The 26,289-nt window shown below is 41.3% G+C and overlaps 2 protein-coding genes across 2 annotated transcripts; both read left to right on the top strand.

Annotated features, from left to right (window-relative positions):
* The first annotated feature begins 2,784 nt into the window (after window positions 1–2,784).
* On the top strand, window positions 2,785–10,175 carry cnr2 (cannabinoid receptor 2). Its single transcript, XM_030102868.1, has 3 exons — window positions 2,785–2,848; window positions 6,397–6,484; window positions 8,123–10,175. The coding sequence occupies exons 2-3, from the start codon at window positions 6,412–6,414 to the stop codon at window positions 9,214–9,216; spliced, it is 1,167 nt and encodes a 388-aa protein (XP_029958728.1). The 5' UTR covers window positions 2,785–2,848; window positions 6,397–6,411; the 3' UTR covers window positions 9,217–10,175.
* A 2,679-nt stretch (window positions 10,176–12,854) lies between these two features.
* Window positions 12,855–25,580, top strand: akirin1 (akirin 1). The gene is made up of 5 exons (XM_030102686.1): window positions 12,855–13,232; window positions 21,932–22,078; window positions 23,506–23,634; window positions 24,851–24,922; window positions 25,033–25,580. The coding sequence occupies exons 1-5, from the start codon at window positions 13,028–13,030 to the stop codon at window positions 25,041–25,043; spliced, it is 564 nt and encodes a 187-aa protein (XP_029958546.1). The 5' UTR covers window positions 12,855–13,027; the 3' UTR covers window positions 25,044–25,580.
* Window positions 25,581–26,289: the final 709 nt, after the last annotated feature.

Below are 26,289 nucleotides of genomic sequence, written 5' to 3'. Positions count from 1 at the left end.
TTGGAGGTTTAAGTACACCATCGCATAATTTGTTTTCCATATTTAGAATTGAAGCATTCATTTAATAAAGATCAAAGTGAATAATCAGGGATCGTTACACTGCATGAGGTAATTCAGTTTTAGTTTGATATGTTCATTTTTTCTCTCTTGTGTTTTTCATATTTCTGTGATCTGATCCAGCTCTCTTTCTCTCACTGAAGGTCTGGCAATCTGGAAATGAGGAGAGGAAATTTGATTAATGGATCGAAGGCGAAGCTATCTGAGGCAGCAAAGCCAGCGCCCAATCCTTCTTGTGTGGGGTGAATTCAAAAAGGGGGATTGTGTAACAGGATGATGTAATTCAACGGATAATTGAACATTTCAGGCTTTATTTTATCGAGTGGCCTGCTGTGTTTGTGATGCACCTGTGCATTCAGTGACAGAGGAGAAATCTCATTGAAGCTGCTGCTGTCTCCTCATAATCACATTTCCTGCCTCCTGGCCTGCAGCATGCATCAGGCCAGAGGAGGAGGAGACGCTGCCGGTGCACCAGATATCACAGGCTCATAAGGCCAGACTGGTCCTTTCTCCTTCTTAATCGTAAATTTAGGACATTCAGGCTGCACAGAATACAGAAAAATACAGTGATGTGTTTTAAGAAAATTCTATATTATGCCTACGTATTTAAATAACCAATTAATTTGTTTCTTTCCTTCATCAATCAGGTAATGCAACGGCATTGTAACGGCATTAATCGTAACCTCATATCAATAATTGATGTATTTGTAAGTCATTCTCTGATCCAGGACATGAGAGGGACAAAACATATTGAGAATATGTTCAACACTGTTGAAATGGAGGTTTGGTAAAACACATATAACATAAAATAAGTTACTAATGAAAAGTCAAAATAAAAATAAAAAATTCTTTACTTTTGCTTTTAATATCATTAATTAATTTTTTTTAAGCTGCATAAGTTGGTGGATTTGTCAGCCCCAGTTACTGATACTTTGTTATTGAACATACTTTTCTCTAAATTGAAAGGCTAAAATAGTTGGCTAATTCATATTCGATTGCCTGAGGTAATGATGTGATTTACTGACCCGATTAAATAGTTATTGAACCGTATAATTTATTCCCACTGGTGGGACTCGATCCGAATGAAGTGACCTCAATCGCTGAGTGGACTCCTCTGTGACTTTGACTTTATAAACTGAACAAACTTGTGACCCATCATCACCAGACTGAAGCAGGTTCACTGTCGTGAATGGCTCGCAGCATCCAAACCAGGGTGGCCTAACATTGCCCCCTGTTGGTCAGTAAGCAGAATCACACTGTGGCCCATTGACTGCAAGGCTTCAATGGACTTCAGTGGAAACACATCAAAATTGCTTCATATTCCTCATTACTCTCTGTAGACTCAACTCCCAACCTCAAAATCCCTCAATTCATCACTCACGATGAATGAGCCACACTAATAAACCAGAGTGGGTCACTTTAGAATGAACATGTTGGTCAAAAAGAGTGGAAGAAAAAGATTCTCATTCACATTTATTATAACAGAAAGATCAAAAACTAGCCATGTATTCTAAAGGAAAAGGATAATTTGATCAGAATAATTAGTACGACTGATTTCAATTACAGTGGGAAGTGATTTGATGACAAACATGAAATGGAAAATAGAAGCAATTAGTCGTAATAAATATTGGAGTTGTGAAAAAGTAAACGCAACACAGACTTTAAAGAAGACTTTAAAGTCTTCACTGAACAGCAGCCATCAGAGGTTGCTTTGTAGAGAATATTTCAAGAGCTTTTTTTGTGCATATATGAGACTCTCTGATGTAATTATTAATGTAAATAAAAATTTAAGCCAGTTGGAAAGAATAAATGCAATATAATACTTTACTGTCACCCAAAAATGGTAAAAAAAAAAAAAAAAAAAAACACTTATATCAGTTTCTCTGGCAGTGAAAATGCATAAAATGAATTTTTTGAATGGTCAAAAACAGAACAGTAATGTTACAGACACACAGCATTACAGTTTTCAGGTGCGGGGGCTGTGCAAGATTTCACAAATTTCAACATTTTTGCAAATCACGTCTGTGAACAGCATGCAGTTGCTTTTCCATATTTGAAGAAACAAGAAGAGTGTACACAGTGCTGCAGTGTTCGGGTGTTGCATCGTGGTAATGTCCATGGTTTGAATCCAGGTTTAAGGCTTTTCTGGGTGCAGTATGCACGTTATACCTGCCCTCACTATCAGCTGGGACCAGCTGTCCCCCCCCCCCCCCGAACCTGAGCTGTATAAACATCTTCAGTGTTGGAGAAGTACATTCACTGCTGAGCTGTGTTGAATTTAAACTCTCCTGTCTTGTTGTTTCCGTCATATTTTATCGACATGTTCTTCCACACCCGGCCTAAGTGCTCCCGTCCCCAGTGTCCAACGCCACCATGTCGTCCAGGGAGAGCAACACACTCACAAAGTGTGTGTGATGATCACTGGCCTTCATCTGTATTTCCCAGTGAAAACATGTGATGTATGCCAGCTTAAAATGTACCAGAAAGGTGGACGTTTCATCACAGACCCTTGGTTTTTTTTGTCACAACTTGTCAAAAAGAGGAGATTTTGGCATCTTTCATTTCTCTCTCTCTCTCTCTCTCTCTCTCTCTCTCTCTCTCTCTCTCTCTCTCTCTCTCTCTCTCTCTCTCTCTCTCTCTCTCCTGTCATCACAGCCACTGTCATTATCCTCTCCCCCTTCACTCACACTCCGCCTTCAGTCAGGTCTGTATGGTTGCAGCTGCTCTGCTACTGAGAAACAGGAAATTAGACTACACTATACATCAAACTGCATTCAAGAGAAACTTTAAGGTAAGTGCTTAATTTGAGCAAAATCCCCTTAAATACAGCCTTTTTGTCTTTGCGATGATTACATGGTTAATCTCTTTTCAGTAATTGTGAGGAACAATATGTTGCCTGCAAACTCTGTCATATTTGAATGGTTTTGGCTTATTTAATGATGTTACTTTTTTTATTTTCTTTGCTTTTTTGTGACCCTTCATATTTTGAAATAATGTGGCTGAGTGACAAAATGGGTTATTTCCCCATGTGCCGGAGTACATGTCTCCAGAAATGTGACTAAAATTAATGCCTGTGAGTCTATTTCATTTGTTCTTTATCAATACATACGATGTGTGTGTGTGTGTGTGTGTGTGTGTGTGTGTGTGTGTGTGTGCCCTTTACTTTCCTGCGTGTCATCTTTTGATGCAAGTATGTTTCTGTTTTTTTGCATTAAAGTGTCAAAACCACAGCAGAGTGGCAGTCAAGTCTTTCATCATGAAGGAGAAAAAGCCTGCGGTGGTGTAATATCCAGTCTGTACACCCAAGGGAGCCATATTTGAATTGAGAAATATTGTCATTCAAGTCAATAAGGCACGTTGAAAGTAATTTACTCTAACCTCCTCAGCTCATATAGCCTATATATAGATATACATATATATTCAGTAGTTTTTCATGGGGTGGTGCCACATTTGTAATGAAAAAGTGAAATAATGGCTGCCAGAAATAGAATAACAGAAACTGCTGAAGGACATTATGAGCTGACTTAGTAGGCTGTTTCATTTGCTCTTTAAAGCCTGTTACATTCATTCACCCATTACAGGTTATTTTTTATGTCTTTTTCATCTCCTTTTACAAAGGAACGAGTGTAATCTATTACTGCGTGTGTATTTGGTGTGTTTGAGCCAAAAATTGCCATATGGAAGTCACTCTCAGGACACGATTAAAGGTGACCTCTGCAGGTTATCACAGCATTATTTACTCTGATCAAATCCTCTCACAGCAGCTTCCCACACCCAGTTTTAATTTATTGATTGCATACAGGAATTTCACTCTACAGGGGCGATCGCTTAACTCAGTAGTGACCTTCACACCTTGATGAAACTGTTCACACACAATCCTCTCTAATGCCAAAAGGTTTAAGGGGGCAGTCTTTATCCTATTAAATATGATAAGGAGACAAGAACTTAAAAATCATTACAAAGGAAATATGCATCTGGAAAAAATGACAATTCCTGTGATTGTCATAACATGGTGATCAAATGACTGTTCTCTGTATGTTGTATCGAAAGTTTAGATCTTATTATAAAGGTAACATAAATATAATCATTTCTTCTGAGCTACGGTTGGATTGCATTTATTTATTTCAAATGTTGCATTAAAAAGATTCGCAAGTGTTCTCTTGATAAATAGGTTTAGAGAAAAAATTTTAAGGAACGCAATTTTAAATTTCAACTACCTGCGTAAAAAAACAAAAAAAATAGAGACAATCTGCTGCTTCATTGTGTCTTTCTAATAATACAAAACTACTCTACTACTGTTCTGGTTTGTGGAGAATTAATTAAAACTGTAAAATAAAATCTAATTTAAAAGCCTGTCATGGACAGTAATGTAATGCTGTAATTTAATTGTTCTCTTTGTGTTGTTCTGTAGCTATGGCAAATTACAGCCCTCCTCAACCTGTTCAGTCTTCAGTATAAATCCAGCATCTACTCTGTCCTGAGTGAGAGTTGGAAAAAGAAAATAAATACTGAACACAATAGTCTTGCTAATTGCTAACTGAATAGCGAAATGATTAAACTGTGATAGGCAGGCTGAAAACCAGCTGGAGTGGCATTGCTTCAATTCCTCATATTGCCTCTTCAGAATACAATAATCTAATATCAATATCAAGAGTGTTTCTTTTAAAGCTGTAGTTTGTGATGGTTTGAAAGGTGTATTCATACATCTTCAAATATCTTAGCCAAAGTACGTCAAACTTCATGCTTGGCATTTATTTCACGATAAATCATTTTAAATAAGAGCTGCCCCTGATATTTGTACAAAAAACCAGAAGCTCTTGACCAACTCCACATTTTAGGACCGCCAGTTATTTTTGGTTGAACAATACTTGCACAATGCTGTGGTTTGCACATCCTTCTTAGGCTGAGGTGTGTGAACAACCGTTGTACAGTCTACAGCAGTGTACAACAGAGTTTTTTACCACTACTTTTAAAGTATTTGCATTGTTTACATTGCATATACATTTGCTCCCGGTTATTTTGCTTCTAACTGAATGCGCATATTCTCTGACAAATTCTGTTTCACAATTCCATGCTACTTCAGTTTGAAATATTCTATTTTCTCAAATTATAAAATGTTACTTTACAATCTTTAAACAAAAAAAACACTAAAAATAATGAAGTTTACAAATGGTAATAATTTAATCATAGTAGATTTAATCTTTCTTTGGTGTTTGACTTGTACCTCTTTCAATCAACTTTTCTTCTTTCATATTGCAAAATGAACCAAAACAGAGCCAAACAGACAAATCTCATGGTGAGAATATCTTTAAAAGTACTAAAACAAAATTGAACTCATACTCAAACACAAAGGCAGATTTCAGTTCCACAACATTATGAGGATGTTTTCAAGCAGTTGCTGATACAGTTTGTCTATTTTGTTGGCATCTTTTACATGGTTTTGAAAACACTAAAGCGAAGGAAGAGGAAAGACGCTGCCTAAAGAAGAACGACTCCATCTGAGCTGCGGAGATTAGGCACAGAATAAAGTGCATTTTTGGATGAAATGAAAAAAAAAACCAAAAATTAAATGAATTTCAAAACTACAATCTGTTACTTATTTGATTTTGTTTTGGTCTGATTTTTTTAGATATTCAAGTCAAAAATATTCATACTGAAACAATCCAGTGCTTATCTGAATGTTGCAGGAAGTTGTGACTTTATTTTTGCATCATGTGTTACACAGTATCATAGCGCTCATATTCAGTCCTCACATGTTTAACAAAAGCTGACTTCTCTTGTCTTGATGAAACCGGCAAAACAATAAAAGATGAACAATAAAACCATGTTTATGGTTGTGGTTCAGTGTTGATAAATGGACTGATATTAAAGTACAGCAAACATTTTACATTTCGACTATAGTATTTTCCTTCAGTCAGGACATATATTAAGGACTTTGTGATCCACACACTAAATTCTATCTTATTTTCATTGTTTACGAGTCAGTTTAAAACCATGATGGTGTGCCAGACCAGTATATCTCCCTTATCACCATCAGCTGATACTGTAATGGCTGTCTGTTTACCCTGACCTCTAAATGACTTTTTCTCCGGACTCACAAATGTTAATGTTCCTCTTGAGGTTCAGAATCAATATTGACAAGGAAAGAATAAGTAATCGGGTTTTATTACTTGTCTTTCAGAAAGCCACGTGTCCTAATCCACTGGATGTAAAAATCCTCCTACAAGAGGGAGTTTTTTTTATGTGAATGAAACCAAAATATTTGTTTCTCTGTCTTCCAAGCTCACAGGGATGGCTGTGAAGTGTAAATGATCTGGTTTTTTTTTTCTTCCTTTCCAGACAGTGACAGTTGAGATGGAGGAATGGGACGTTGGCCCTTCTCTGGTACCTGTACAAGTCAGAGACATCACCACCTCAACGCCAAGAGGTACATAGCCTTGTAGTTTACAATATGAAATGGTAACTACACTAACATTAAGCTTCAGGTAAAATCTGTAAGATTGTGAAGGACTGAAAGTGAAATATATTCCAGCTTTACCTCCTGTCCACATGAGGCAGCACCTCTGAAGGAGAGGCTCATTAGCAGACACTGTATTGCTGCTCACGCTACGCTTTCTGGACACCAGACTATTTTCCCTCCTGTAGCATTGCTGGTCACACTGACTTCTTCATCATCCGCTCTCCTGCATAAAATGTCTTTGTGCTCTTTTCTGTGTTTGTTCAGCCTGTTTCATTTCCCCCAGCAGACGTGTCAGTCCTGGTCCTGGAGAGCTACAGTCTGACATTGTCCTTCGCTAACACACCTTGTCATAAAAGACTCCTTATCAGGCTTTCTGCAGAGCTTCATAATGACACATTATTAGATTTGGGTATTCTGGAGCGGAAAGACACTGAAAAGTACCAGGGTTGTGTGGCCGTCCAGGATCAGGACCTGATGCCTGTGATCAAAGCCGTTTTGGGCAGGGATGTGGTGTTCATGGGCCACATACTTCTGTTTCATTATGGCCAGTCCATCAAATGATAGCACGATAACTCAGCGGTACCAACAACTCCATAGCTGTCCTAATAAAAAAGTGTAAAGAAAAGCAAACTAAAAAATAAATAAATAAGAGACAAATAATCTGGCCTATTCAGATGATTTATGGTCCATCAATTTCATATCATTTTCATAAAAACTATCAGTGTAGGTCAAGTCGTTCTGCCAAATCTTCACAAAGGTGTTGCAATCATCTCTCAGAGTGTGTGTAATCTTTTCGAGTGGGATGCAGCTGTTCACTTCCATTAAACATCCAGCAATGGGGCGATGGGAATCACACTTCCATGCCACCGTGATGCACTTCCTGGCAGCACACAAAGCCATTTCAAAAAATCTCTACTGGAGGTTCTTAAAATGTACTTGTGATAGTTGTGAAGTTTCCCATTTGGCAAATTTGTGGGTTCAATGGAAAGGCAAATCCTGCATAATGTCACTCAAGTTGTGCCAAAAAGTAGCATGTTTCCTACATGAGCGGGTGAAGTGCAGAAACGAGTCCCCCACTGTATCACGTCTACGACGTGCCTGACCGCTCGTCCGCATCAGTAGTGGCCGGAAAAACATTTTGACCAAAGCTCTGCATGAATCCTCGTTCGACCGACGACTGCAGGCAGCATCTTTAAATCTGAAAAACATCTAGAAGGTAAACAGTCAACCACAAAAATCACCACTTAGTGTGAGAAAGCTGTGTGTGACATAACAGTTGCTGGAGCTGAGCACTGCAGTGCTGGCTGTGTGGTGAGCTCTTCCTTTTATAGGTTGAAAACCCACACTGTATGAAACTAGGGCCCCGTCATCACGGAAACTATCAACTAAAACGACTGGAAACAGTGGTATTTCAATGCAGTTGGGCTTTTTGTTTACACTTAAATGACGCTGTAAGTTACTGAAAGCAATTATCTCCAAAAACTGATCAAAGTCGAGATTTAATAAAGTGTCTTTGTGTTTAAATGTGGTCTAAGAAAGTCATGTAGTGATGCACTTGAAAACTCTTGCACTGTTAAGTATAATTAATATGTATCTTCCTCACAGTCAACAGGTCCTGTAAGAATCTGGAGTGCTACATGATCCTGGTTGAAAAAGAGAAGATGGCCATCGGCTCCATCTGCTTCCTGGCGGGTCCTTTCACTCTGCTGGAGAACGTTCTGGTCCTCGGCGTGATTGCCACCACGGCCACGCTCAGACAGAGGCCCTCCTACATCTTCATCGGCAGCCTGGCTCTGGCCGACGTCTTCGCCAGTTGCTTTTTCACCACCAGTTTCTTGGACTTTCACTTATTTCGCCGCCATGACGATCCGACCGCCTACCTCTTTAAGCTGGGCGGCGTCACTGTGGCCTTCACCAGCTCGGTGGGAAGTTTGCTGCTGACTGCGCTGGACCGTTACCTCTGCATCCACCAGGCCTCCAGCTACAAGGTGCTGCTGACCCGCCGCCGGGCTCTGCTCAGCCTCTTGACACTCTGGAGCACCACCATCTTCATCTCCTTCCTGCCTCTGATGGGCTGGAGGTGTCCCGAAGTTCTGTCTCTGACCTGCTCAAGCCTGTTTCCTTACATCAGTAAGGGATATCTGGCCTGCTGGACCAGCTTCATCCTGGTGCTTCTGGCGCTCATCCTGGTGGCTTACGCGCTCATCCTGTGGAAGGCCCATCGCCACGAATCCTCCATGCACAGCCTCCAGGGAGCGGCGGGGACGGGTCAGGCCCGAATGAGGATGGACATTCGTTTGGCTCGCACTTTTGGCCTAATCCTACTCATATTAGTGGGCTGCTGGCTGCCGGCGCTCTCCTTCATGCTGGCTGACGTTGCTGTGCTGTTGAGCTGCTTCCAGCAGAGGGCCTTTGCCTTCTGCAGCACACTCTGTCTGGTCAACTCCGCCATCAACCCGCTGCTGTACGCCCTGCGCTGTCGAGAGCTCAGAGTTGCCCTGCTGCAATTACTCCAGAGGGTGCGTGACATCGGGAGGTGTAAAAAATCAACACAGGACACAACTCCAGCGCTGGCTTCTGTGGAAGACAACAACTGTACTGTGTTCACCATGGAGGGCGAGACTCCCAGGGCCAGAATCTCTCGACTTGACTCCATCTCAGAAATAGTAAATAATCATCAAATGAATGATCGCAAATGAAGAATATGAAATAAGAGCAATGCAATACATGCAGTGATACTTTTGTATTTATGGCAGTCTGCTGGTGGCGAGGAACGGTAATACAATGTAAATAGAGACATAAATGCAAACATCATTTTAGATAAAGTCTAACAACTAAGCGTATTCCCATAGATTGGAAAATCAGCACCGGCAGAGCCTTCCTGAACAAAACTGAAGTGATCATAAACAATAAGTCCAGAAAATGTGTGAGAAGTCTCTGAACTACGGTGAGCACATCACATTCTCACATGCAGAAAACTTAGCTTGTCACAAATACACATCACTTTGGTCATAACAATGGCATCCCACATTCACAGATGATAACAATAAGCATCATTTTCAGACTGTATAATATTTAAAAATCATCCTTTGTGATGTGATTTCAGAGAAAAACAGGTGTATCAGTAAGCATTTTATGATGGTATCTTGGACTGTAAAGACTGAATAAAATGTTTAATATTTGTCTTTTTAAGTTGCAGCTATTTACACTCGTAACTTTAATTTTCCTCCCTCCCTTCTGTCACTGCTTGAACACTCACAATGACGAAATGCGCCATACTGTGAACGGAACTGCTGACTTTTGGGTTAGCCACGCAGCAATGAGGTGGACCTGTTGTTGGCATGCTTCTTTATTTCGAGTGTTTGACCCTGAACGCACAGGTCCGGAGGACCCCGTGGGTCGCCCATCTGCACATGAATGGCAGGAGCCCACAAAAGCCCCCGTTGCACGGGAGGATTTCACACAATGCGCACTGCATGAATCCAAGCAGTGTGCCGAAGTGAATGGAGCACATGCGAGGACGAGAACCGGCGGATACACGAGAACAGTCCTGGATCAAGAACAACTGGCAGCTGCAGCAGAGCATAAACTGACATTCACTTCAACGCAGGCACACATACGTTCACTGAAATAGATCATCACAAAGGTCTTAAGACATTTCTTGATCTTAGATTGTTGGAGAGTATACAAAACAGCGATGTCAATCATATTGTGACCTTATTAAAAATACCATTTGACTTCACTGTGCTTTGACTCTTGATGTTTGTTGTCAAGCAGATTAAATCTGTAGCTATTCTTTTTGGAAGTTTTAAGAAAAAAACTGAAAGTGTGATGATGATCTGTAACCGGGCCTGAAGATGGTTGATCGGGCCAACTGTTGACTGAACAAGCAATTGCTGTTAGGGCAGTCGATGGCTGTAGGCTGGTTGGACGAGGGGGAGCAGCTGGTTTTGCACTTGTGGAGCTGACTCTTCCGTTGAGCGTTTTGAGGACAACAAACTCAGATACACCGTGTAGGAGTGACAGGAGAAAGTTGGAGCACTGCTTGTGATTCAGCCTCTGTACCCAGGCCACAGCTCTTAAGAGGAGCGTTTAGTGTGTCCTTACAGCATTTGTGCTGGCCACCATCGCAAGTGCTTGCCATGCCACGGAGGGTAAAGGCCACTATCCAATCCAGCAGATAAGCTACTGAAGCTTAAAATGCTGCAGAACTTAATGCTAGGTCTGAGAGAAAGGTATCAGAATACATGAAGCATCACAGCTGCAAAAGGATTAAACCCACTTAAAGTTAGCCAGGTGGTTTTGATTGTATGGCTTATGAGATCACAAAACTGAAACTGCAACAAAAAGAAAAGAAATACAGTTATTTTTAATATATGTCAAAAGAGGAGCACAAAGACACATATGAAATACATTTAAAAAAATTTACTACAACACAAAATTACAAGAGACTGAAAAGGTTGCAATAAAGCCATTACAACCTTTTGGAACCTATTATTTGTAACGTAGTGCTGAATTCCCACTGACTTTTCCCAAGCAGGCCAAGGTAAACTGACTGAAAGGTGCACCGTATTCTACAGACTGTATATATTTCCAAAAACTTTATGACAATATCCTTATCTGCAGTAACCCATAATGCATTTTGTTAGCAGTCTTTCCTGGTTTGACTCTAGGTTTATGTGCAGAGTTTGCATGTTTCCACTGTTCATGTATGAGTTATTTCCTAGTTACTCTGGTTTTCTATAAAAACATGAGCATTAAGTGTCTCTCAGTGGTTCTCAAAGTGTGCGTTACCACCTCCTGGTGGGTGCAAAGTGCTTTGGAGAGGACACATAAGTGTAGCATCACTACAGTTGCAGATTACATATAAAGACTCTAAAAACTCACCTGATATTTCAAATTAAATGCTGAGGAAGAGTTAGATTTTTCCTGACTACTGAGTTCAACAGCCATCGATATTAATATTGTAATATTCCAAATATAGATCTCACAGTGTTTGATATGAACTGCTCCTGACAGCAGACACCAGTGTGTCTGCCACTTGTTTCTGACCCATGTCACACACACACACAAAAAAAAAAAAAAAATCTGTAGGTGTGGTGTGAAGCTTGAGCAGATTAAGTGAAAGCAGATTATCTCTAAAAACAGTACAGATGTTTTCACATCCCGCTAATGTAACAAAACAATCACTCTGTTCAGTGATCGCATGGTCTCACTCCTTCATATAGATAGATTATTGAACAATGGACCCCTGGGTCAATGTTATTCTCATCATTTGATGTCACAACCCTTTGTAGTTTTGTTTTTTCTTTCTTTTTGGCCTCTTAGTGCCTGATTTGGGCTGCCGTAATCGCTTGATTTGAGTTTGAATTAATAATATAATCTGCATCAGAAATCTGTGAAAAGTGGGTGGATATTCAATCTAGAATATTCTATGTGGGCATATTGAGGGTTCAAAAAAACCCAGAATAGGGCATTAAGCAGGTTTCTGAAACAAAACTAATGTGATAAAACATTAAAGAAGACATTATATCTATTTTTCTAATGTATGGATCCTTGTTAAAAAAGACATATTTGAGAGACAAAATATTTTTAGTTTAATTTCGCAATCACACTGATTTTGGGCTACAAATGTGCCTTAAAATAATATTCTTAGTGTGAGAAGGAGCTTCTGGAGAAACCCCATACATAATGCAGAGGAAGAGCATGAAAACTCTACATATGCAGGTTCAGTCTTGTCGTCAGTAATCATGGTAAAATAAATGCTAAATTTTATCAAGAAGACCATATTTCAATATAATTTCCTATCACAGATATGAAATCAAGACAGAGGGGAAAGCTATCATAATTCATTTAATTTAATTTGATTTAATTTTTACATAGTTCCCACTTTGCTGTGTGGAAACTATTTAGTTGAAAATTTTTAAGAGACATTTTTGGATGAAATATTAATAATCGACGGAGGATAAATAAATATTTAACCCTGTATGTAAAAGAAAGTGTTTAAGTTAACCATTACGCTGTGGTCCAGTTCTTTTGATTTACCTGATCACCACCACCAGACGTCTCGTGAACCTTCAATTTGAGTTCAACAGTAAGCGAGCAACAACAATAGGGTTGTGTGTCATGATATATTTTCAAAGAAGTCACGAAAAAAAGGCCAACATTCGGCTTTTGTTGAATAACAACAGCCAAATATCTAATTCAAGGTAATACTGCCTTTAGTCGTGATTTAAATAAGCTAGCAATACACAATAGTGTACTGTAAACATTTCCGGACCCCCCTCGGAGCTGTAGTGGTATGCTCCTCCATTGTGACGTTTTAAAAATTGAGCAGGCAGTTCGTCAGTTGGCTTCTTCCTCAGAGGAGAAAATCCGTTGTTGTGGAGAGGAAGAAAGGCCAACAAGAAACCCGAAGAGCTTTTCACGGACAGATCGCTCGCGTTTAACCCCATTTTTTGCGGGTCGTTTCCCCCCCCAACTTATTCTTTCCCGTTTACTTTAGCTAAAATGGCTTGCGGAGCTACGTTAAAGCGGTCGATGGAGTTTGAGGCCCTCCTCAGTCCCCAGTCTCCCAAGCGGAGAAGGTGCAATCCACTACCGGGGAGTCCAAGCACTCCGTCCCCGCAAAGATGCAACCTCCGTCCCCCAGTCGACAGCCCGGTGCACTCGATGTCTCCCCCGGCCATCAGTGGCGAACACAGGCTCACCCCAGGTATGGATTTCCGCTAAATTTGACGTGTTTTTCTGTGTTTCGGGGTGGGTGTCATGGGGGAGGGGGTTTGGGTGGAGTGGAATGGATAGCTAGGGGGTTGGAGGCTAAACGTTAGCCTACCTCAGCTAACGCCAGGAAGGGAATGTCGTCGCTAAGTAACCGCCATAGTTAAATCATCCACTCCTCAGAATAAATCACTTAAGTTAAAGCGGCTCTGTCGGTGTCTTCAGCGTATTGATTCAAACTTGGTTGAATTAGCATATCTCGGCTAAATGTTGATTTGTCAATGAAAACTATTGTGGTGCTGCAGCTCTTCCAAGTGTCCACGCATGAACATGCAACAAACAATAGACTATTTAAACATGTCTTTTGTAATGGTCTTACCATATCTTGCCATTTCCAAGTAGGATATGTAAATATAAGGTAATTTTATTAGTGATGAATAAATGCACAATAACTAGAAAATGCACAGAATAATAAGTGCCGTATTGCACTGTGACAATGTGTACTCAAACATGTCACGTTACTTTCCACAATACTTCATGTGATAGATTAATAATCTGCATGCTATTTTATTTTGTACATTTGAAAAATATGAGCAAAATAATATGAATAGGAATTCTAATGCAAGAGGAATCTTATTGCTAGAGCCTTTCCCTGCCCATCCCTAACCCAAATATTATACCTTTACCAGCTATTTCCTGTCGCATACTTTGACTGGCAGTGGCAGAGTTTAATTCATATGTCCCCTCCAGCACTCTTGTAAAAATACATCTAGAGTTGGTCCCCAAAGTGGACAAAAAAAGGTCTCTGGAGGATGAACTCGCTCATGTTTTCACTGACCTACAACAAACCCGTGTTGCATGCAGAGACACTGTTACTATGTCTGGTTGATATTGTACAAATTTAAGACTCACTGTTGTCAAAAGGGATTTGATCTGATAACACATACCACATCAAATAAATGTATGTATGGCATATTGATTAGGTTGTGGTTGGCAAACTCGCTGATTCACAGAAAAGATCATTCTTAGGCTTCCAAACCTGGGTAAGAGCGAGGCCTGTTAGCTGTCTAAATAGATGAACAATACCAATAGTCTAAACGCGATCACTGCACAGTTGATTTGGAGCTTCATGGGTAATGCTTCTTGGCTTTAGTGCCTCACTTGTCTATGCAGTGATGAGGGAATTACCATTTCCGACCACAACCATTTCCATCCCACCTCAGGCCTTGGAAGGCGTTGTTCATTTTCTTTGTGCCCATGCTCTCCTCTCACACCGATGTGGAAATGCTATGGGATGCACAAGTAGACACGAGATAATTACCTCGATGTCTCCACTGCAATCCGAGGGCTTGCTGTGTATATGCTAGTCAGTGAGGTTTGGCAGTATGACAGCAGTGAGGCCTAATCCATGCGCTTTTTGAATCCTAATTAAACATTGCTGGACGTCCTTGAAATAATTTGTTCACTTGCAAAAAAGGAGGGTTACAAGGTTGAGGTATCTGTGCCTAGATTGTTATGTCTTCACAGAAGTAGGATGTGGTAGTGCTCATAAATAGTATAAAACCAAGTAGTGACAATTACAGTTAAGTAGTAAGAGTAAGAAAATACTCAAATGTAACAAGTAGCAAGAGGGCCTTCTTTTTGACAGTTATTTTTTTGTTAACGGTGTTATTGTTAAACCTGGCAACAGCATTGACATCATAGCCCCCCTTTTTTATGGATTAACATTTATAGAATATAATAACCTGTGGCAAATAGGACATCATTGTGTTTTACAGTGATTATGAAGCTGGACTCCCATTCCTTTGAATTTAGGCATCTTTGGTTTGTAGTTATGTCTGGTGTCGCTTTCACATGTGAAAATCATGTTTTGTGTGTTGGTGTATAGTGTGATCTAGTATTCTCTTATACATTTTCTTTCACATATATAATGGTAGGTGTTCATATTTTCAAAAAGCAGGTTAACCAACTACATATTTAGATAATTATTTTTTGTGGATTTTACAGCTGTAAGCCACTGTGAATACGCAGCGAGTAAGTTTGAGTTATTGACTACATTGTTTTCATATAATCATCCACTCAAAGGACAACAGTAGTTGGCAAGACAGTGAGGCTGGTGTGAAATGACAAATCTTCACTGATGCATGCTTATTAGATATGAAGCATCTTCATAAGCTTGCTCGTCAGAAGAAAGTGGGTTTTTGGCAACTGATATTTGAAGTTAAAGCAGCCTGTCCAAGCATAAATTGATGGAATTTAGGGTTAATAAGGGCCTAGTGAAACTCAAACTCGAAAAGCTTGCTTGCAGTGCAAGATTTTGGGGAAAGTTGGAGACATGCACAGAAGAATCTCTCTTGAATAACAAGGTAACAGAAACCAGACAAAGCCAAATGGAGTGGCTGTTTTTCCAGTTTTTGCACTGTAAGAAGAAACATGCTCTGTAGTGCACATCATCACACAGTGATGTCGGGGGATATCACACTTTTCGCACAGAAATGGCGAAGGCCGCCCTCGCTGATCATGTTTGCACAAATAGAGATGAAGGTGGTGATTGAGGCCATTGGTTTGTTGAAAAAATGCTTTTTTGTTATCACAGGACAAAGATTCCCAGTAATTCATGTTTGTTTTCGTTCACTGTGTTTATTATGGAAGCTTATCTATGAAGACACATTTTTCCACGTACACCATGGTACTGTCTGCTACAGTTGTTTGTAGTGTGACTATGTTGCGTGTTCGTGCCTAAAGTGAAAAATTCAGATTTGCTTCCTGAAGGTTATCTGCTCTGCTATGTTGTATCTCCACCTCAAACTTTTCAGAATCCACTTGGTGTCCGTGTTCCTTCCCAACTTGCTTATCTGCATTAGGTTACAACAGATGCAAGGTTAGAAACATGGAGGTGTGTGTGCTTCAGACACGAGGCCCACAGACGTGGTATTATCCTCACCTTCACCGAAAGAGGCCCCCTCATGGGAGTGGCACTGCAAGCTTGCCTTTCTCATGTGCTTTGCCAAGTGAAAGCAGTTTTGCACAGAGTGAAAGGTCAACTGTCATCCCTCCCTCCCCAGCTCTACCCACATGCGCTTTCCAGCTAGTCAGGTTTGCTTGTGGAGACGAGGCTGTGTGTGCTGCCGAGAAACATGGATGTGACACTGCCAAGGTATCTGTAGGTAATTGTTTCATAATGTAGATGCGATCACCCACTCCCTTTTTTTTTCCCCTCCACCAGAATCTCCTGCTGCCAGTCTGGGCTTGTGCTTTGCTGGGGAAAAAAAAAAACAAAACCTACCTGATCCTTGTATATTATTATTGTTTGTTTTTGCGAACAATGTTACTGGAAACTCCTGAGGCAGTAGCCTTCTCTCAGTTCTTCACAATAAGATTGCCAGGTCATAGTCTAGGTATCGGGTCTGGGTCTGACTGTGAAAGTCCATCATGGGCTAAAAACTGCTCTGGTGAAGAAGCTCACCAGTTGTACACAAATATCACCAGCTTTCATGGTCCAAGATAGGTAAACCTCAAATTGTTCTAATACGGATATGTTTGGATATTTGTTGTAAATACAGGGTTTATTTGTTTTCAACCAAAATTTGTGTTACTGTATTTCTATCTGAGCCTTGTTACAATCTATAAGGAGAAAACTCCCGTTTCCTCTTTGTTTCAGTACATGCAACTTTACTTTGATAGATTGAAGAACGTCCTATTTTGAATGTTTCCTCATGTTATAAACTACAGTGAAATGTCAAAAAGACTGGTTTCCCTTATAATTGTGCTGCAAAATATGACCTCAGTCTTGCTCTCTTGGTAGCCCTTACCTGTAGAGAGATATGAAATCCACGTTTTCAGGCTAATGTTGCAAAAATATAGCGCTTCTAAGAACTTTCAATTTTAGCAGCCTTCAGATTAACCCTTACAGTGTGCTCGACTACTTTCGTTTAAACAGTGCAGCCCTCAGTAAGTAAACAAAGAAACACAGTTGGCACTATTATAGATTACAGGTTGTGTCTTCTTTGTAGTTTTCACACTTTGGAAGGTCATTATCAGGCCAAACTGGATACTTACTTGGCCCGGGTTTGGCCCGCAGGCTGCATGTTTGACACTCCTGTTGTTCAGCCTCGAGCGGCAGCAGATATTTTAGGTGAATGTCATACACAAGTTTATTGTTCAGCTGCTTTTCTCGTTTTAGCCATTTTCAAACGGGGTGGTTAGTTTTCAGCACGAGGGCAGCTTGAACTGACCTGTAATACATCACAACCTACTTCCTGGCATTTGGGACATTCGAAACCCCCCACTCACACACACACACACACACACACACACACACACACACACACACACACACACACACACACACACACACACACACACACAATCCCTCAGCAGTGAAGGGTGAAATGAAATGAGTCAGCTTTGTTTTCTCTTCACCACCATGTCCAATCTATCTGGCCGATCTCTTGTCGTAGTCACAGTTTGGCCCGCGCCGAGGCCTCTGAGCCGAGTCTTTCTCACTGCAGTGCTCTGGTTCCCGGAAGTCTCTGTGATTGATGGCTTGGCCTGGTTGTGGTAGGGTCATTGTTGCCAGGCAACACCCACCGTTGAACTACTCGCAGTTGGCAGAGCCGGAGGCAGCATGCAGCAGGAAAGGGCTTTCACGTGTCAGTCAGTAAGCCGTTGACGTCTCCTGTTGATTGAACAACTTTTCACTGTATTGAGTCTGAAATGCAGACGTCACACATTCACACCTGCATTTTTTTTCTTCTTTGGGATATTTTTTACCTCTGAGTTGAATGATAGTGCTCTCATGTGTCATACCTTCTTGCTTGATTTGATATTGCTGGCGTCTCTATGCACCTGATGTTCATTTACATTCTCGGTAATTCCACTTATTTCTTTTAAACCACATAAGAACAGTTTGTTTGTTCTTCCCTGAAAGCATCATTCTGCTTACTTTTCCTCAGCTGTCCGTACAGGCTTTGTCTTGCCAATGATCTTATTGGATTCTTCTATCTAACAGGGACTTTCCTCCAGGAAATTGTTCGGCTGGGTGAAGTAAGGCCCACAGCAGTCTGTATCTGTTACAGACAGAATTCCCCCATTTCTCTGAAACACTTGCTGTTCCAAATCAGTGACTGAGAGGAGCTGATGAACAAATCAAAGATCAAAGTTTTATCCGATCTACTTAAAGAGATGACTCAAAGCTGTGGTGGATTTCATTGAAAAGATTGACTGAGCTGTGACACAGTGTTTGTTTCTATAATACCAATCTGATGAAGGTCATTGTTGCGTTCACCTTTTGCCTTAACAAGGAATGATTGGTATTGTTTATTTTGCTTCAGGCACAGTTCAACCCACCCATCCAGCCAGGGATAGAACCTCATCGAGCTGTGAGAGGTGTTTGAACACCATTTGATCAATGTCTTCTTTGTCGTTGCATATTGATTTTTTTCCCATATAATATTAAAATGAAACTGTTTCCCCACTTCTAACAATGGTAGTTTCTCAGTCAATGCAGCAGCTTGCATTTTCAAGTGAATACTTGTGGAAAGTCGTGAAATTTCACTTGGTGTTCTGATTCTTAGACCTCTGAATTATGAATACAGTAAGGACTGTTAAGCTTGAGATTTTAATATACACACACATAAAAGAAGTGAAAGGGGGGAAATTATACCTATAGCAACTGTGTATTTAAGGGAATACTCTCAGAAAGATATGTACTAGTTATTAGAATAGGTTCCATTTCAGGAATTACTGTCTTATAATATATACTTAAAATCAGCTGTTGGATGATATTTGTCATTTTGGTTTTGGTTTGATGTTTACACTGAGTTCAAACTAAACGCATTTGTCTGTGTTGCGTCCCGTTTAAATAAGGTCCAAGCAGAAAGAGCAGTGGTGTTTGGAAGTACCAGTACTGAAGTGTGAAGACATTAACATCGACAGAAGAGAATTAGATCCACCTAAAAAAAAAAAAGAAAAATAAATAAATAAGAAAAACTAAGTTAAAAATAAAGAGTAGGGCTGGGTACTGTTTGATATTTTTCGGGTACAAGTACTTTTTCGATACCTCACGTACGGTACTGGTTCCTGAACAGTACTTTTTTCGGTACCTGCCTTCACGGCGCACAGACGACACCATGACTGCATTTGCACGTCATGCCACTAGGTGTGCTGTTTGCTCAACCTTATTTTACACAGACACCACAGAGGAAGAAGGGCGCTGCAGCCGCTGCAGGCTCTCTCTGCATGTTCTTAGGAAAAGAGTGTGAGCCGGCAAGACGTGGTAATATGTTCAATGATGCGATGTACCGTTTTTTCAGTAAAAGAGAAGAACTGAAGGATCGTTTCCGCGCATGTTTATTGACCGCGCAGCCACTTTAAGAACCGAAACTGATACCCGTACGCACGTCTCTTGTTCAGTACCGGTATATACCGAAGTTTTTCGTTCGATGCCACTGAGATACCGTTAAAAGGTACCCAGCCCTAATAAAGAGTATCCCCAATCTTGTGTATTGCAAGTCATATTGCAGTGCATCAGTCAACATCACCTTTTTATACTTTTGATTCGTGTGCCAATAGGCCAAAAGGTAAAGTAAATCTCGGGTTGGTTCTTGTCTCCTGTTGAAATGGCTAACGAGTAGCTGTTTGGAGTGTCACAATGCATGGGCTAAACAGCATTCCTATACATGGAAGCCATATCCTACAAACAGACGGGTCCCTTTTTGAATATTTATTTTTCTGGAGAATAAGCTTACATGATAATGAAATTTGTTGATTTACTGTCTGGCAATCTACTAAGCAGCTTATGGAACTCAGAATGGATTGCAGTGACTGTGCAGCGTGTAAATGATGTTTTCCTCTCTTCAGCAACACTGGTTCCAAATCAGTCAAACAAACGGGGCCTTCTGTGTTTCGGTTTTGCGTTGTCTCAGAAGCCAGGCAACAGGGGGAGAGGGATGCTGTGAGGGCATCAGTTCAGTAATGTACAACCTCATGTAACATGGCTTGCTTTAAAATGATCTGCGGAGGAAAATCCCGCTGTGCTCGCCAATCCAAACTAGCTTACCGATGAGCAGGCTGGAGTGACAGCGCAGCTTCTCACCCTCTCCCCGCCCAAGATAAATGAGGCACCGCTCCCCAGATAGAGGCGCAGCGTGAACGAAGACTTCACCCCCTGTAACACACCGAGGGAGATAAAGTCCCTCTTCTGTGTTTGGTTATCAGCTCTGCTTGGACCTGGGGTGGTTTTCCTCTTTGTTTTTCCCAGAACCTTTTTCCTTCCCCCCCTTCAGCTTTAAATGTATAATTAGATATGTGTGAGGCCTTGACTGAAATTTCAGCTGTTCTGACAGAAAATGATGTAAGAACAAGTTTCCTTTTTAATAGGTTGTGAATGAGATGAAAAGACAACTGATTGTGCAAAGACAAGCTGGATTATAGCGTCGGATGCGTCACCCGAGTGTTGGCAAGCATTATCGCATTACTCAAGTCAACTTGTGATTTTGCTTTTTAAATAGTTTTTAATGAAGCAGTTTGTTTGCAAAACTCCACAGCTGCACTCATACAACATTAATGTCTTAGTTTGTCAGTCTAAAATATAAATGTGTGAGTAAATTCACACAAACATAAAATCTTTAGACTCACTGAAAGTAAATGGTTTTTTGCTAGGAAAAAAATAACTTGGGGGGTAATGAGATTGTTTTCCTATGAAAGTCTTATCAGTACATGCATAACTGAAGCAACTGTCTGAAAGACTGTTTATGACCTGACCAGATTAGAGGCTTGAACCTGTGTGGTATCTAGCAGTTTGTGAAGCGTCTGATTGGCTGAAAGCTCTGTCCGTCACATTTTGAATGTAGCAAGAAAAATAATGGCCTTTATTACACCCTCCTCATGGCGGCATAATAACATCACAAAGCTGGATCAAATGAGTTCAGTTTGCTTTGCTTAAACCGGCCAAACCTCGAGTATGTGCGCAGCTTCAGGACGACGGGCTTCTTTGTTCCGGCCTCATAAAGGGCATGATTTACACTGCAGGTATGCTGAGCCTCTTCGCCATTTGGAGATTTGTGCGTCGTCGTCGTCATAAAAAGCTTTGAAGGAGAAGTGAAAGTGAAATGGTCACGAGATCAGAAAGTGGTTCTGAAGTCAGCTGTGTGTTCATGCATTGCTTTAATATGTATACAGCCGCACCAGCTCATGTTGGCTTGAGGAGCGCACTCGGAAAGCTCAGACGACGCTGGACGCTTGTGATTTGCAGGAATCATCACAGTTCATGCAGGAGCATGTTTAGCGGTGGTTGTGGTTGGTGGGGAATTGAAGGAACACACAGTAAAGAATAGAATGAAAATATGGGTAGTTTCCTCTTTGGAATGAATCACAGCTTGTATTTGGAACAATAGTGTGGGACTAAAATTGCAGTTATAATGCTTGAATGCCACAATTTAAAGATAGATTTGTATTGTCTAAATAAAGGAGTCCAGAACCCTGTAATTTGTTCTGTATAGTATTTTTAGTATAATCAGTTGAGCTTCTCAGCACATCTGTTTAAATGTTCTTGAATGCAACACTGGCCTGATGCATTTTCTCTGGGAGACCATTGGGACCACCGTTCACATGGCCAGGACTTCCCTGTGTTTTGGAACATGCGTGAGCCAGAGTCCTCCAGCTCTTGACCTTGTTCCTGTTTGCTTCCCGCAGAGCAAATCTTCCAGAACCTCCGTCAGGAGTACAGCCGGATCCAGAGGCGGCGGCAGCTGGAAGGAGCCTTCCAACAGACGGAGGCCTGCAGCAGCAGTGACGCCCCCAGCCCCAGCTCCTCCCTCAGTGCTCCCAGCTCCCCACCAGGTAGGAGCGTGGACTGTAAACTGTGCCACGTGAAATAAACTGCCCTTCATGCAAGCATGTATTATTCTGCCACTGATGTAATAAATTGTTTATGCCCAATGCCAGGATGTTTTTCCATTGCCTCAAGCCCCATAATAAACAGGCCTGTATTCAGGAAGGTCAGTTGTTGGACTGAGTCAGGCTCATGTAAATTTTTAATATTTTCTGGTGCTGTTGAGTGGATAGGGCCATAACATGTAGAATCTGTACCGATAAATGCAATTAAAGTAATCAATTTAGTTGTATATAGCCGAGGTGATCAAATAAGCACGGTTGTTTTATGTTCAAGTATGAAAGCTTTAACATGAATTGACCACAAAGAAATCAGTGTTTCTGAAAACCACAATTTATTGCCAATCTTGAACGATTTTAAAGAGTCGTCAAGGCTTCAGATGTTTGTAAAAATATTTGTCACAACCAGTGTCGGATCAAACGCACGTTTTGTAATGGATCTCTTTCTAGAGCTTCCTTTTTCTTTTTTTAAATCGCTTTACCAGAACACTCTCATTTGGAATGCAATCATAAAATCGTCTGATGCATAAACATCTGAAAGGATAGCAAATCAAACCCACTGAGTGTCTCTGAATTATTTACGTTCCCTCTGATCATGTGAAGTAGTCAGAAATAGGATGGTACAGTCTCTGTAATCAAGCGGCTGAATGTATGAAATACTCTCAGCCCTGACAAATGTATTGATGAATTCATTAAAACACACTGGGAAAGATTTGAGGGGAAAAGTTGTGTTAAACCAATCTTGGTTCTCATGTGGCAAAGTAAAATATATTCTGTCATTGAGTGCTATAAACCCGGCGCATTTGCTTCCTCGCTTTCTGCTTTTCTTCTGCGTCACTGCAGCAGGCAGCCACTGTGAAGCACAAAGCACAATTTGCCAGTTGATGTGTGAAGTGTAATCCAAGCCCCGGGCCTCCAGGCCCCGGTGCCGTTTGACTCCCTGCAGGATGCTCTCATAGATCACAGCGTCCGCGCCGTTAGTAACCCAGCCTCTCCCTCCATCTCCGAGGCTGCCATTAAACCTTCACCCTCCCTCTGCCAGCCTGCACTGTGATTTACAAACATTTTAGTCCATCCAGCTTATTGCGGACCCCGAAGACCGCTGGGTAATCAATCAGCGAAGTAAAGCGGGCTCCAATTGCAGTCTGACAGAGACACTGGGGAGGCTCTACGAAAAAGCCCGCATTAGTGCTGCCGCATGACCCTGCTGGTCTCGCAGAGGTGAGGGACGACGGAGAGCAGGGCTGTAAATTTGCACCCGGCCGAGAACCTATTACTGAAGGGAGGAGGTTTCTGTCTGTGTGAGTCATTTCTCTGCCAGATATCCGAGCCACTCGGCGTCTTCACCTCCAGTCTGGTTTTTCTGTGTTTCCAAGGTGCCTCAAGGAAGGACCAGCCCTCGTTCACACTGAGGCAAGTGAGCTACCTGTGCGAGCGCCTGCTCAAAGACCACGAGGAGAAGATCCGGGAGGAGTACGAACAGATCCTTAACACAAAACTCGCAGGTAATTAAAAAAAAAAAAAAGCTTTGTGCGTCAGAAAACTTAATTATTCTGAATCAGAGCAACTCAGTTAACAGTCTATCTAGTGTAACCAAGGGAAATAAAGCAGCAGCAGCATCATCATACCAATGTACCAATGACGCGCTCAGTGTGTGGACAAATTACAAAAACAGAACAGCCCATGTGTCCCTGACGTAGGTCCTGCAGAGCCTGATGGTTACACGAACGTAAGATTTAAGATGACTTGTCTCCACTGGTGCTGCTAAAATAGTAGAAATGGCAGCCAGAGGTCAAAGAATGTGGTCCTTTTTGGGAAAGTAATCTCCCGAGCCATTTGGACCTCCTGCCTCTCCCACAAGTCCCTTAACTGGGCTCCAATTATCTTGAACCGTGCTGTCAGGGGAGTTTTCCTCACACCAAAAAAAACTTGAGTGGCTCCAGATTGTGTAAACTGTGAAATGTGAGCATGTCATTGAAAGAATACAGGATAGAAATCGAGCTGAACATGTGATCTAGAAGGAAGTTGCACAAAAGATGAACTGAGCACAGATCTTCAGTTAGGAAGTCTGATTCACATCCTTCTGTCTCATCATATAAACCCACAAGACTTGATGATGATGATAAAATTGGGGCCTGTTGGGGCGGCATCAACCCTTGTTCTTCATGCAGAAAGTAGTTTGTAATAAACACTAGCGGCATGTTCAGGGCCATTTTCCTTCAGCCACATGTTTTCCTGTTGATGTTGTCTGAAGGAAAGCAGTATTATATTACACCAACATAAAACCTGCAGCACTGTACAACTGCGTCTATATCATTTAAGCCCACAGTATCTGAGATTGAGACTCTTCCTGGAAGCTGCTGAATTTTCCTCTCAGGGAGACAGGGTGGCTTGAGAGACACTTTAAACAGCTTGTTTCAGACAGGATGTGTCCTGGAAATAGACTTTCGACCAGTTAATAAACACAATTGGTTGAGCAAGGTGAATTTTTTTTCACTCAGTGTTCAATCTGTTAAAATGTCACAGTGACCCACAGCAGTGCAGGAAAGACTGTAAGTAACCCATTAGACTGTACGTCATGAGTTTTCCTGTGTTACATTTAAAATAAACACCATCTCTTGAAGAACAAGCCTTCAGAAATGACTTGTGCTTTCTCATTACTTCAAATCGTCTGGTGTTTCCAGCATGTGAGACCTGACCGCCAGTTTTCTTCTTTTTCAGAACAATATGAATCGTTTGTGAAATTCACACAAGACCAGATCATGCGAAGATACGGAGCTCGGCCTGCGAGTTGTAAGTGCTGTCCTTTCTCGAGGGACGCCCTCCCGCCGACACAGTCCTCATTTAGTCTGTCCAGTTGATTGTGACGCTGATCACCTTCTCAACGGTTTCATGTGTTTCAGATGTGTCCTGAGCTCACATCAGTGAGATCCCACTTTTCCTCTCACAAGATGGCTGCTCCTCTACTGCCTCCTTCCAGTTGATTTACATTTTATTTCCCTAACACGCCCCCCCTCCTCCTACTCCCCTCTCAAACTGTTTGGGTGCCATGGTTTATCCACTTTTTAATCCAAATGTTGGTTTCGTACTTCAAAACAATTGCTGCTGGCCAAAAGTTTCTAAGAATCTGACCTGTGAACTCAGTATGAAGCCCGCTTTTTTTTCTCTCCTCAATTTCATCTTTAAATTCTTTTAATTTCTTTTTCTCTCCCCAGACTTAAGCTGATATTTGTCGAATCTCTTGCCGGCGCTGTAGAAAAAGCTTATTGGCTCGTGACCATGCTGTATAATCCTCCAGCAGCTGTATTTAATGGCTCCCGCTTCTCACCTCGTTCCCACTTTTCTTGCTCTCCCCACCTCCCCCTGCGCCTCCTCCCACCTCACAACTCTTTACCTGAGAATGTGGATTTTTTTCCCTTTTGAAGAAAATAAAGTTCTGTGACTAAAAGTGTTTTGTTGTCCTGTGTTTTGTTTTAGTACGTTGTTAATGCTATATGCATTTATGTATTAGTCAAATCTTTACTGTGAAAAATTAGTTTGATGCATCACATAAATGTTTTTTCAGGATTTTTTTTTTTTAACACTACTCTAGGGATATGTGGATTTTGGGGAATTTTTTGGAAAACAGGGCATTTGAGTAGAACAATACAATCTCAATTTATAGAAAACAAAAGCCAACAGCGGTGGTGGGTATATCACAACAAACAAAATGTCAACATCTCAATAACTTGCCATTTCTATTTGAGGATTAATTGCAGCTCCGCAATACTGCCTCATGCTGTTTACAAGTCGACTTGGCATCAAACTGTTCTTGAAGGGCGGCCCTCAGGTCACTGAGGTTCTGGGAAATGGAGTTACTAGCTTCTACGACCACTCGGCTGATCCCAGAGGTTTTCTTCAGGTCTGGAGAAAGTGCAGATGTCTCCATCCGAAGTATCCCAGTATCTAGCAGGTCCATCTCAACCAGCTGCAGCATTGTTGTCCATGGAGATGAAGTTAGGCCTGTGTTGTTCATGCAGGGGCTGAATGCCTGGGTTAATGATGTGATCCAGGTCATATGGACTTCTATTCTGTATTTACTAGACACACCTGCCCACACCAACACCAACACCAAGGACTTCTCTGGTGACAATAGTGGTTGATGCGCAGCGTTCTCCTTG

The sequence above is a fragment of the Salarias fasciatus genome, chromosome 11 (assembly GCF_902148845.1).
Source record: "Salarias fasciatus chromosome 11, fSalaFa1.1, whole genome shotgun sequence".
NCBI lineage: Eukaryota > Metazoa > Chordata > Actinopteri > Blenniiformes > Blenniidae > Salarias > Salarias fasciatus.
The sequence above is the reverse complement of the archived record's forward strand: the minus strand, read 5'-3'. Positions and strand labels throughout refer to the sequence as shown.